Source organism: Vicia villosa, unplaced genomic scaffold (genome assembly GCF_029867415.1).
Source record: "Vicia villosa cultivar HV-30 ecotype Madison, WI unplaced genomic scaffold, Vvil1.0 ctg.000352F_1_1_1, whole genome shotgun sequence".
NCBI lineage: Eukaryota > Viridiplantae > Streptophyta > Magnoliopsida > Fabales > Fabaceae > Vicia > Vicia villosa.
In genome coordinates, this window is record NW_026705158.1 from 219104 (window position 1) to 232914 (window position 13811).

Below are 13811 nucleotides of genomic sequence, written 5' to 3' on the forward strand. Positions count from 1 at the left end.
GATGTTTTCAATACGTGCTTTAGTGGAAACAATTAAATGGGTTAGTGTAAAGAATTAAATGGTTTAGTAAAAAATTTATTTATTAATTAAAATATTAAAGGAGATGCAATTACATCTAGGTCCCCGTTTATCACCCTCAAATTGGTGATTAGAGGGATAATGATAGGATTTCATATGTCATCTACTTTATTATAATTACTTTATTATATTAAAAGTAGATTATAAAAATATATATTTCATTGTTTTATTAATAATGAGATCCACATTGAACTTTTCGTTTTTCTAGAGTATCTAACAATGCATACTACTTACTTGGCATGCATATCACTGTCAAAAACAAATATTCATGATATACATTCCTTTAACCAAATGTCACAAATTAAACTTTCCAATAAAATCCAAATTGTCAAGATTTCACAAATGCAGGAATGTTCTCCATTTCTTCAAGGAAATGTACGGAGTCTGGCGAGTAAAGAAAATTAATTTATTAACTTATGTCACAATAATCATGCCTCCCCGCCTCAGGGCACTTGCTGCTGAGTTGTTGCCGATTTTTTTCTCATAGTCCAAAATGCAGCAAAATAACGATTCTGCAAAGAGGGTCACAATTCTTTTAGCAAATATAAATAGAAACAGAAGTTTTCAGAATGTTCATTGTTAATGATTTGCTATGATTTCTATGGTCTATGAAGGAAACACATCCTCTTATATAATATAAGGTGATGTGTAGCAGCACAAACTATTTTCCAATACTATACAATTTTGATCCAAGTGAAAACTTTCTTTTCTTGCATCATTGATCTAAGTGAAAACTTACTTGCATCATTGATTTAGGATTGGTTGTGTAGGTTGTCTCAATGGTCCTTTCTTTCTGCGTGACAAGATAATGTGAATATGATTAGTCGCGGGAATAAATAGAAGGGGCATTATCGAAATCAAATGAGATTACCTCTAACTCAAATCCATAATGCAATGCAATCCTTTTAACATCTTCTAAACTTAATTCAATTGACATTTCCTACAAACAAATTACAAATTAGATAATACAGAGATCACACATAGGATGGTGCTATTGCTATTGTATGGGAAAAGAATCTTACATCATCTTGTCCATACGTATCAGCGAAGTGATAAAGAAGAGGGCCCAAATTTATCCAAACCTGTCACGGTGTCAAGTTCATTTAATATGAAGGTCAATATTGAAATGGGAATGGCAACAGGAGCATAAACGGACAAGAAGGAAAAAAGAGATACACTAGTTCTATTTGAATTTCGATTAAAGAACTTACTCCTCCATCTTTCAAAATTTGTGAAATAATTTCAATGTACTCAACAATATTGTGAGCAGTATCAATAAAGAAACAAGTTACAACTGCATCCCATGCACCTGCACGGCCATTGTAAAGCCTTGTCAGAAATTACAATAGGGATAGGGTGTTATATTATTGATAATTAGATACAGGTTTGTCTAGAAGAGAAATTATTATTATTATGTCTAAGTTCTAATTATGCAAATAACTTTTCACTAATATTTATCTTAATTTAAATCCTGCGATGCTCTTAATTTGCTTAATTTACATGATGGATCAAAAAAGAACAAAGCTTACGTGTAAGAAATAGAACCAAAAGACTAATATTTTCGGTTCTCTTTTTTGAGCAACTTATATAATATAACAAATAACAAATAAGAAAGAAATGTAGTTGAGGATAATTTCTCCTACCTATTTGGCTTGCATCACTGTAGACTTCAACGAAGTCACCTCCACACATGGAAAAACCTTCGGTAATTCCTGCACTGCTCTCACACATTGTAACAAAACAATAGTAAGATTAAAAGATATATATTATATCAAACAAACTATCGTTGATTTAGAATTTATACAAGCTATGCATGTCCCCTTTTTTCTATATTTGATCATGGGAAAATATTACATGAATAGGTCTTGTTTTTTAGCCTAGCAGTTAATAAAGGGACAAGGTATCAAAATTAAATATTGTGGCCAAGAAAACTTTTGTGCATCATATAGCCTTTCATTTGGCTCATTTCCAGTATCTCACAGAAAAACTGTTGAATTTAAACTAGGAGGCTAGCTGGATAGAAGCAAAATTCAATTTAGTTTATTTAAGCAAAATCAATTGGCAGAAATATAAATATGAAGAATGAAAAGTATCATTTGAGGGGGAAAAATGTTGAAACTTGTCGCAATTATCCTACCTCTCCTAATCATCGTCTCCTTTGTTTTAAAGAATTTCTTATATAACTAAAAAAACTATCCTGCTTATGAACCAATAGAAGAAGAGAAAGGAGATATATAACGTGTGCTGCCTTTGTTGTCAATCTTTATTGAGCAAACATGGAACATCTGAAAATTCAACATTTAGCCAGTAGATCATTGCGCCCTTTCCTTCCATTAGCAAACATGGCTTTAGCCCGTAGATCATTGCACCTTTTCCTTCCATGAGCTTCTACTACTGACAGCAAATTATTGACGGTGATTCCAGTTGGCATAAGAATAGATTGGATGTCAATCTAGCAATTGCTACTATACACTTTATTTCCAAAAAAAAAAAAAAACACTTCATTTGGCATGGATCACTAATTTGGAAAACTGTCACCAACGTCTCCCTAGGATGCGAACCAACAAAGTAGTTCATCATCATGACACTTCAGACAGCAAAAGATGATTCACTAAAGGGAAAACCCATTAGAGGATGAAGAAAAAAATTCATTCAACCAGGTCTAGCATGATTCTGGTTTTCTTCTTTTTAGAATTTGCTTTTAAGAGGAAGGCTCTCTAGAATGCAAAAATTGAGGAAGAGATGTTTCTTTTACAAGAAATCCCTATCCCTATTTCTTTCAGGGAATATCCACGGTAGACTGTTTAACACATAATATGGTTCCTTTCTTTTCATTCATTCTTTCCTTTTAACTACTTGTTTTTATTAAGAGAATCCATGTATGTACCTGGCAGGATGAATATCTGGAATTGAAGCAGGACGAAGTTGGTCACTATCTGAAAGTGAATTGCAATTGCTGTGAATCCAGGGATGTATTGTCCACTCACCCGCAGTTTCACAGCTTAAGTTATCCAAAAGAGCCAATTGATTGACAAAAAAGAAGAGAAAAAAACGTAAAAATCAGAAGAGCGATCTTTGCTTTGTGACTGGTCAATAGATAATTTGTAACATTAAAATATCAACAAGGAATAAAAAACCCTTGTTCTTACTGGTTAAGAATAAAACTTGAGCATATCATCATGTAGTATGAAAATTCATTCCCCTGACTGATAAATCCTGCACCATAGTAAGATGCATTAGCTAGGCATTGAACAAAAGTACATCTATTTGTAACTCCTTTGTAAGCCTGGAAATCGACACACACCTAAACATGAGATGTCTAAAGCCAGCCGACCGAGTCCAGCACCAGGAACTAAACAAGCAGGTGGACTGTTTGAGAAAGTTTATGATTTTAGCAACAAAAAAAATTGTACAAACAATCTTCAGTCCAAATAAGCGTTATCCATCACTATTAAGAACATTACAGTCTACCTCTCTTTACTGCGATTAGGAAATAAGCTGTTAAGCTCTTCAAGAATAGGCTTGTAGCACTGATCACGTTCCTTTTGACCCTAATAAAATACAATCGTGGGGGAAAGATATCAAATTAAATTTTGATATTATCACCATAATTAGAATATTTGAAACAAAGTAGCAACAGAAACAGTACCTCAACAGCCCAGTCCCTAACTACGTTTCTTATAACACATCGCACCTGAGACAAAAGGAGTGATAAATTGCATGTAAGTAGCAGCGAAACCATATGAGAACCGTCACATCACTAAAATCCTTATACTAACAAAATAATGCAAACACAAAGCACTGACAGGGCAAATTGGCTACAGTCACACTCTATTTTTATCCAAGTTTCCCTTATGGGTTTAGCTGACAAGCGGAAGAGTTCCAAGCCTCATAGGACTCGAACTCTATTCCTGTTTATGATAGAACCCACTAATTTAGAGCAAAAGCTCTAACAGCAACAAAATGAAAGATAAACCAGAGTCAAAGACTCCTAATCAGAGCACTATGCTCCTAAGCAGAAAGAAAACTCTCCTAACCAACTCTAAAAATATTTCTGAACGAATGATTCACTCTCCCTGCCCTCTCTATTATAACCAAATTTCCATGATATCAGTGCTCCTCGTTAACTAACATATTATCTCCCCTTCTGTCCCCAATTTCTTCTAGATATGCCTAGGCATCCTATCAGATTATTGCAAAATAAGAGGTCAACTAAACAGTAGTTCTTTGTCTAAACAAAAGAGCAGATTTATGAATTAAAGCATGTCTGCAGTCAGCTACGCCTCTACTCAAGCATTCAATTTCAAACCTTAGGTGTCAAGTCTATATTCATGTTCTTCTCATCCTCTGCTCTATTTCTTTAACAAGTGATATCCAGTCACGGACTCATTATCTATTTTGTACCGTTGATTCATCCATGAAAACCTCTACCCATTAAAATCAAAATCCTTCCAATGTCAGCATTGAAACAAAAGACAACAAGAAAGAATGGATGCTGGACATAAATATACCTTCTCAACATCAACTAAAGGAACATTAAACTGAAAAGATGGGTCCATCCATTCTTGCTGTGATGAGGTGTCTGTGACCTAAAATAAACAAAGAAACACGGGCTAAAAAAAGGCAGGTATATGATTAATAACACGTTCATTAGTATAATCTACAAGAAATTAAAACTACCCTAAAAGACAAAGTCTGTTCGGTTTTAGATTTTGGAAGCTCTCAAATGGAGTTTAAGTGGAATCTGTAAATCATTGCTTTGAGAAAAAGTGCATAGGGACACTAAACAATCCCATTTGCTTTAGCCAAAACCTTAACCAAATGACCATATAATCAACAACTCTACTAAAAATTGCTTAGCAATTTGAATTTGATACATATATTGACATCTTTGTCAGAGCCTTTTGTCTAGGAATATAATAGCTGTCAAACTAAAAATTATGAATTATCTTTTGCCCGGATATGGCCACACAAGAAGAATGAATGAAGACGAAGAAAGCAGATACATTTATAGGAACTCCTTCATCTCCTCCATAAAACAACAGGCCATAATAACCAACATGCACTAAAATTCTGTAAGCAACAAGGTCTCATCATGCCATTCCTAGACATTTCTAGGGGTGAGGGGGAACAAATGAATATTAATTTTGAAAGAAAAAAAAGTCCTGCGGTGCCATAGTGAAGGAAGATATCACCACCAGTAAAGTTATCCAATTACTCTGAAAAATTGACAATGACACAGACAAGAAGAAATTACATTTCCATTGGAATCAGCAATAGCACTTCCACCACATTCACTAGTCTCTTTAGAATGTAACATGTTTGAAGGATGGCTACCATTACCAGTATTTGACTGATGGTGACTCTCAATTTTCACCTCCTGTCGTTATCTACAGAGTCAAATTTCTAAATGAAAAAAACAATAATAGAGCCAAGAAAACATCACAGTCCATGTACTAAACTAATAAATTAGAGTCGTGAATGCAGAAGAAACCTCATTGGGATGCCCCAGTACTGATGATCTGCATGAATCATTGCTTCCTTCCACACAACCATGTCGATTAGAAACAGAACATGTTATCCTCAACGGGGCCGATTCACATGAACAAGAATTAATCCCTTCATGGACTAAATGATCTTTTTGGGCATATTCAGGATGTTGATCTGCACTTAAATCTATGTCCTGGCTCATATCAAGTGGAGGTTCAAATGCCTACAAAAGTTCATCATGTCTACGTCAAGTATTACCATAACATAAAAAGAGAGCAAGCCACAGAAAGAATAGGTTTGCACCTGAAGCATGCCGAATATGAAATGAGAGTTCATTGATATACACCTGCGCAACAGAAGGCACCAAAAACCATAAATTTCGGAGATTCGAAACCGAGTTAAATTTCCATTTTTCAATCATTCTCGGCCTCTCTATTATTAAGTAAAACATCAAATGATCCATTATATCATAAGAGGAAAACAGGTCCACCGATGCCACATGACCAGATTTTTACAGCTGCCTCCATCTACACCATAAAATACTAGAGTGTATATGCATATCAGCATATGCTGAAAACCCAGTGTTTTGACTATAGTTCAGACTCTATTTATGTTTATAAAATGAATGCAATAAATACAAAGATACAAATATACAATTAATTATATTTATATAAATATAATATAAATTCTAATACAATTAACCTGAACATTTTCAGAATAATACTATATTGGTGTGTCACTTAACATTTTGCAACATTCAAAACATGATATGAGAGAAGCTTTTCTTTCTACAAAAGCTAAAAGCTTAAAACAGCTTATTTATATGCACTTTCAAAGGCTTCAACCACTAAATTCTCCATATGTGGTTTTATGATGAAGAATCAAAGTTAACCATACAGCAACAAGTCCAATTCATCCCCTGTTCTAAGTGCCATCAGCATCAACTTAGAAGTATCTCGGCATTTTAACTTCAAAATATAAGATTAGAAAAAGAGAAAAGCTAAGAAGTATTGAAAAAGATTAAGAAAATGTACCTGCGTAATTTTTCAAACTTTAAAGGATAGTGGGATAGCAAATCCTACAAACACACAATAAAAAGGTACAATAAACAGGGGAACAAAAGAATTAACAGAAACTCCTAGAAACAATGTATAAACAAAAAAAGAACAGATAGAAACTATGTTGATTAAACTATTAGACAGTAGACATTGTATAGTCAATTAATGCTTTAATGTAGGAGCTAAATAAGATTTAATATAATAATTCCTCTAATAAATCATGTATATAGAATGAATTTATGCTATCGTAGACTGATTTGCCACATAATTTCGGCCATACTCTCCTTATTTATAAATAAATGGTATAAAAGCAAGTTCCAACTCGTCTATTTACCAAGTCGTGCCGATAACCAGTCATTCTAATGCAAAAAGAATAAGAGCAAGTGGCAACCCAGGCAAGGTGAGATCCATAAGGCAGTTTCAAATTTTATGCCCTTCCTGTTTTGTATCTTTATGTCAAACAGTAACGGGTATGAGTTCAAAAAGTTCAATTCTACAGTCTGAATTGACCAAAAGAACATATCTTGCTCAAGCTTAGGAAGACCCAAAAAAGTCAGAAGTAACAGAACACTGAGGTAGATCACATGGACGAAACTTAGGTCCAGTTCCTCTAATAAATCATGTATATAGAATGAATTTATGCTATCGTAGACTGATTTGCCACATAATTTCGGCCATACTCTCCTTATTTATAAATAAATGGTATAAAAGCAAGTTCCAACTCGTCTATTTACCAAGTCGTGCCAATAACCAGTCATTCTAATGCAAAAAGAATAAGAGCAAGTGGCAACCCAGGCAAGGTGAGATCCATAAGGCAGTTTCAAATTTTCATGCCCTTCCTGTTTTGTATCTTTATGTCAAACAGTAACGGGTATGAGTTCAAAAAGTTCAATTCTACGGTCTGAATTGACCAAAAGAACATATCTTGCTCAAGCTTAGGAAGACCCAAAAAAGTCAGAATTAACAGAACACTGAGGTATATCACTAGGACGAAACTTAGGTCCAGTACCCTACATCAGTGTTGTTCATGGCGGATGGCGGTCCATTGCGGAAAGCCAAAATCCCGCCATACCAGCCGATTTGTGGCGCCGTTATTGCAGATTATGGCGGAAAAATCTGCAATAGCGGACGATATTTACCATTGCGGCGAGCCCAAAAACCGCCATGTATATCAGCCATAGCGGCCATGGCGCCACAATGTGATAACACTACCCTACATCCAGATGGAACTGTTCTCCTATAACAACAGCACACATGGCCCAGTGGTTCCATCTCATACGACACCATCAGTATTCCGTAAGACTAAGAAAAAAAAGACAGTTTGAGAGCGGCATGTGACAACATGGTGGATGGCAACTGGCATAGCTTTGAAAACTTGTCTGGCAAGTTTGATGGTACCGACTTACTGGTGACATAAGAGGTGGAGAACAGGATAGTTGGTGCGAGCGGCAAAGCTCTGAAAACTTGTCTAGCAAGTTTGATGTTACTGACTTACCAATGACATAAGAGGCGGAGAACAGGGTAGTTGGTGCGGGCGACAATGTCTGGTTACAATATTTTTTCAAACAATTAGTAGGTGTAAGGGATATCTAGCGCAGTGTTATCAAATTGCGGTCATGGCGACGCTATGGCTAATATACATGGAGGTTTTTGGGCTCGCCGCAATGGTAACGATATCGGCCAATATTGCGGATTTTTTCGCCATAATCCACTATAATGGCACCGCAAATTGGGCGGTATAGCAGGATTTTGGCTCTCCGCCATCCGCCATTGACAACACTGATCTTGCAAGAGTCGAGGGGAGGTTGTGAGACTCGTATTGGTGTTGGAAGAAGACATTCAATCTGTGAGTGTGAGTCTCTTAAGGTGACTATAGCGGTACTGGTCAAAGGTTAGTGATGGTGTTTTGACTGTTCATGGTTTCCTAGGAGTACTACAGTGGGGGGCTGCAAACTTGCAAACATGGAGGCTGACCCACATGATGGTTTTTTTTGAGAAGTCGAAGCAAGCATGAATGCTAATGGAACCTATATATCAAACTTCACCCCTCAAAGTGATAAATTGGGAATCGAGAACGATTCATTCATAAGTCAAACATGACGAGTCTTAAAAGAAATGGTAGACGACATTAAATTTCATAAAATTTGATGCTTACATGTCCTATCAATATAAAAGGTGAACAGTCTTAACAGGACCTACATAACTGTATATAAGTTTTCTCTATATCATTATTCTAAAAGAACCTAGAAATAACAATACATGTCTTACTCAAGCATCATCAATAGCGAAATATCAAGCAAATTCAGAAGAGACAAATACCTTATGAGCAGGCGAAAGCTTCCTAAAAGATCTCTCATATCTTCTAACATCCTCATCTGCGGCATCAGGATAGCTGCATCAGAAAACAGCAAAGAAAATACTCAATTTTTACTTTATCATTAGGATTCAAAAATATAGAGAAACGCGATAATTGAAATGCGCAGTCGGTATTAAGTGATAACCAGTGAATCACACTATGTGAATGTGTATCTATAGATTTCAAAACAGATTACTATAGATTTCAAAATTCAACTAACTATCTGAAAAGTGACCAATTGGCTATGACACTAAGTAACAATTTACAACCGTTTCAAAGGGATTTGAATTTGTACTATGTCTATGGTGATTACAAAATCAAACTTTAACTACAAAGCTCACACCTTTGAACACGTAAACATTGAATTTTGAATATTATGATGGAAACAAAAATATACAAGAGTATTATGAAACTAGAATATGTCAAACGAACAAAATTCAATGGATCATGATAATTTACGAATACAGTTGAAAAATTGAAGAGTGGAGAAGGGACGAGTGATTATACTTGAGATAAGCACTAATGATGCGTCTGAGGGATTGGATTTCAAGGGCTTCTTCAAGCTTCAAACGACGACGTTGCTCTTCCTCTGCGTCTTCCATTGCTGCTTCTTCTTCCACGGTCTTCCAGTACTGCCCCGAGTGAGAAGAAACAGCTTTCGCCTCTAATTAAATTATTGGGCCGGGCCGTACATCTTTGAGTGGGCTAATAAATTAAAGCCCAATCCACCTTTAATTAATTTTGGGAATTAGTTAAGGCACCCTAAGTATTGCTTCCCCATGTTAGTGAAAAATCAAAATTAAATTTGAAAATGCATTCCGAGCTTTATTTGTTTTTGAGTTAGGCTCTAAAACAATGTCAAAAATAATTACGGAAATGATCTTTGTGTAGCCTATAAATATGCATTTTTCGACACTGTTTTAATAAAAAGGCGTTAGACTCTTCTCCTTCCTCACTTCTCAAAATATTCTCTCAAAACACAAACTCTCACAACCTCTCAAAGTTTCCACTATCAACATCTAATCTATCAAAAAGCTCGCTCAACATCAAACTAAACTCACATTTGATAAGTTTTTTATTTTTTTATATATTTTTTTTATTTCTGTATACATTTGTAGAAATTGAATATTATATTATGTCATATGTAGTTTAAAAAAGTTATTTAAATGAGATGTGTGTGGTAGGTAGTTTAAATGATTAATGCATTATTTTAAATGTTGGAATAAATTGCATTTTCACCATTTTTGTGATTTTGAGTTGAAGAAAACTACGGAGATGTCTCGGATTATTTCAACGTTTTGATTTCAAGAATCCGAAGATGTATTTCCAGATTTTTTTTCTGTTTGCATAGTTTGACTTCACTTTATTGTGTTTCATATGTATAATACTTATGTGGTTAAATTATAAACATTATGGCTCATAAGTAAGATAGATTAAGGCACGACAGAGTTGTGCAATATATATATATATCGGTTCGAAGGGAAAAAACTTAATCATCACACATCAGTTTGGAGGGAAAAAGCTCAATCATCACAAGCATCGGTCGATTCTAGCCTGGTTGATGCGGATGCGTCAACTTCTAGGACTTATGCATCTCCCCTTTTGTTTTCCCATAGGAGACAAGTGTAACCTACCGAGGCACCCAGACACTCGAGGGGGTCTAAAGGAGACTCGTCCGACTTATCGTTGTTACCTTTATACCTGAACCGTGATGCTAGACATGTCTAGAATCGAGAGGTAAAATTCAATTGTATTCATTCTTTTAAAAACGTGTTTGTTATAATATTTGAAGTTTCTGACGATGATTTATTTTTTTGCATGACTGTGATGTTTGTAAATGCATTAACCATGAAAGGAAGATTATGAGTCTGCCACAGCCTTTTGAGAAGGGGTTTCAGGATATGATGCAACTATATAGGTTGAGAGACTTGTGCAAGATCGATTATGTTACAGTTAACCATCATATGTTATCTGCGTTTATAGAAAGATGGTACTCAGAGACGTCATATTTTCATCTTCTAGAAAATCTCTTGTGATATTCAGAAAATCGAAGAGTGAAGTGGATGCGGCGATTGCAAGATTGACCTAATATATTCTAAGGATGTTGCAACGTCCTGAACCACCTGTTTGTAATGAAATGTAATGTTAAATTTATGTTAATGATTACCTATGTAATATTAAGTGTTTTGATGTTAATTTATGTTGTTTTTCCAACATTCTGCCATTGTTTCTAATTGTTTATGGTTTGACCTAACCAAACATATTTCAGAGATGCATCTCCAAAAAAATTCACTAAATATTAAGTTAAGGGTTGTTACAGAAATGCATCTTTAAACTCACCCTAATATTGATACGGAGATGTATCTATGGACTAACTTTTAACAAAATAAAGGTGTCTTGACAATTTAAGCTGACATGTATGTAAAAAAGGTGCATTCGAATATTTATCTCCAAATTTTAGAGACAGTTATAACTTGTCATGGTGGTATACAAACACACTATAAATTGGGATGAGTATTCCCCATTAAAAATATTATTTACACATGCTACGCCCACCTTGGTATTCAAGGAAGTGTCCAAAGGTCAATCGTCATTGATAATGAACTTGATTTTCATATCGGAACCGAATGAATTTCTCATATTTAGAGAAAAGTTAATTTATGAATACAAAATGGGATTGGATTTTCTCCTTCCTCTATTTCTCTCTAATATTTACTATTATTACACTTATTTGATTAAAGGAGAGAGATGTATAAAAAGAGACTATCCAAAGCCATACAAAACACATTTTATTGTTATGTCTTTTGTAAGAATTTTATATTTTTTTTGCCATGAATTATCAAACATTTCACCCACGTTGCATGTCTTTGCTCTTAACGATCATACCAATTTTGTATCAATTTTTTTTCTACTTTTTCAAAGTCATATATAAAAATATATTGAATGCGACGGATCCACATTTTGCACATATGCATCATTGCTCTAGATTCTAGTAGTAGACTGAAAGCGTTAATATTCTTCATTCATACTAAAAATAAAAAACGTGCATTAATTGTCACCATCTAGTCATGGCTACATCAATTAAAAATATACTAAAATACACACACTCATAGGCTTCAATTATAGCCTACAAATTATGAACACATGAATTGATTCCAATCACTTCACTAATTTGTAGCACTATTACTATCACGACACGTTACAATAGAGGCGTGACTTTGAATCCTTCTCTTTCTCTTCTGAAGGAAAATTTGAAGTGACTGCTTTATGGAAAAGCCATGTGAAGCATGCATTAATAACACTTGAGGTTGCAATGAAAGTGATAGTGTTGGAGGAATTTTTTCCCTACCATTCTTTCCTTTCATTTCTTGATTTGCCAACCATATTACCATTCTAGCCTGCAAAGAATTTCATCCGATAATAAAAAATTATACAATATTAAGATGAATTTTTGCATGGACACGGACAGGGCCGGCCCAATCAAACCAGAGACCCTGTTCTAATTTAAAAAATAGACCTAAAAAAATACATTCAATAATTAAATGTGACATACCAAAAATATAAAATATATTTCATACAATTTTTTATTTTACTGCTTAAAAAAGAGTCTTCCTCCAAACAATATTATTTTGTTCAACAACAAAATGCAATTTTGTTTTTTCACTTGCATCTATTAGTTGCCGTCGTTTCCACATCCAATGAAAATATATGTATTGTAATAATTATTTTTTCGTTTTTAATAGTTTGTGTCGATTCATTTTATATAATATTATAATGCTTTATAATTTTCTCTTCCATTCTAATCAAATTGCCTTCTAATTGAATGATTATTAAATATGAAGTAATACTACTATATAAATATTTTCCATTAATTGTTTGGATATTGGAAACTAGCAACATGTTTTGGTTTGAATTTTCCATTAAATGTTTGTATACTATATGTAGTTAAAAAAAAGGGGCCTTTGGAATATTGGGCCCGGCGCTACAGGGCATGTTGCGCCTGAAGATGGCCGGCCTTGGACACGGACATAAAACATTTTTCTTAGTCACAACCAATAGAAATAAGACAACTCATTATAAAGAAGAGAGAAAATTTAAATTTTTTATTTAAATTTAAATTTCTTTTTTAATTGGATTCATGGGTTGTTGTGATTATGAAGGAGAGAGAAAATTAAAATTTTATTTTTTAATTAATTAAAATTTTATGATTGATTATATGTAAAACTATTTCTTAGAGTTGTGTCTACCTAAGAATTTCTCCAATATTAAAACATGTCTATCTATCTATATATTACCTGAAATTCTTTATTGTCAAATTTGTGAAATTCATGACGAATGACAACAAGTTGTTTGATTATTTTCGACTCTTCATTCCTACAAAATTTCAAATAGAGAAAAAATGACACGATAAACGAAGACGATAACAAAGCAAAAACTTTAAATCACTTACATTGATTTTTGAGATAATGTATTGAAATAACAACTTCTCTTCATTGTAATTCCAATGTAGTACTAGCTTCTTATATTGACAATATGAGAAAAACTACATAGTGGAGAACACAAGATATTTAGGAGGACACATGCATGAGTATATTAATGCATGAGACCTAGACTTGAAAAGTGTATATATAGGTGTTGGAGCAAGTTGAATTAAATGAGTATAGGCACGTGGGAAATGAGTTACACATGAGAAAAACATTTGTATAGCAATGTAGCTCTCTCATTAATTAACACCACACACAGTAACTCAATGTGAGTATTTTCACGTGCCTTCTATTTCTTTGCAGCTAAATTTGCTTGCTCTTTAACAAAGTGGGAATTGCTTAAAT

The 13811-nt window shown here is 34.1% G+C and overlaps 2 protein-coding genes across 2 annotated transcripts; both read right to left on the reverse strand.

The window, feature by feature from the left end:
- Nucleotides 1-286: 286 nt before the first annotated feature.
- On the reverse strand, nucleotides 287-9639 carry LOC131627239 (uncharacterized). The gene is made up of 18 exons (XM_058898079.1): nucleotides 9490-9639; nucleotides 8946-9018; nucleotides 6603-6646; nucleotides 5872-5914; nucleotides 5573-5791; nucleotides 5336-5458; nucleotides 4590-4667; nucleotides 3728-3772; nucleotides 3550-3629; nucleotides 3383-3447; nucleotides 3228-3294; nucleotides 2966-3079; nucleotides 1722-1795; nucleotides 1290-1387; nucleotides 1101-1160; nucleotides 950-1018; nucleotides 818-871; nucleotides 287-590 (listed from the first exon to the last, which is right to left on the reverse strand). Exons 1-18 carry the CDS (start codon nucleotides 9582-9584, stop codon nucleotides 522-524), a joined length of 1470 nt encoding a protein of 489 aa, XP_058754062.1. The 5' UTR covers nucleotides 9585-9639; the 3' UTR covers nucleotides 287-521.
- Nucleotides 9640-12012: 2373 nt separating this feature from the next.
- Nucleotides 12013-13571, reverse strand: LOC131627205 (uncharacterized). Its single transcript, XM_058898047.1, has 3 exons — nucleotides 13433-13571; nucleotides 13278-13356; nucleotides 12013-12380 (listed from the first exon to the last, which is right to left on the reverse strand). The coding sequence occupies exons 1-3, from the start codon at nucleotides 13474-13476 to the stop codon at nucleotides 12150-12152; spliced, it is 354 nt and encodes a 117-aa protein (XP_058754030.1). The 5' UTR covers nucleotides 13477-13571; the 3' UTR covers nucleotides 12013-12149.
- Between the last annotated feature and the right edge of the window lie 240 nt (nucleotides 13572-13811).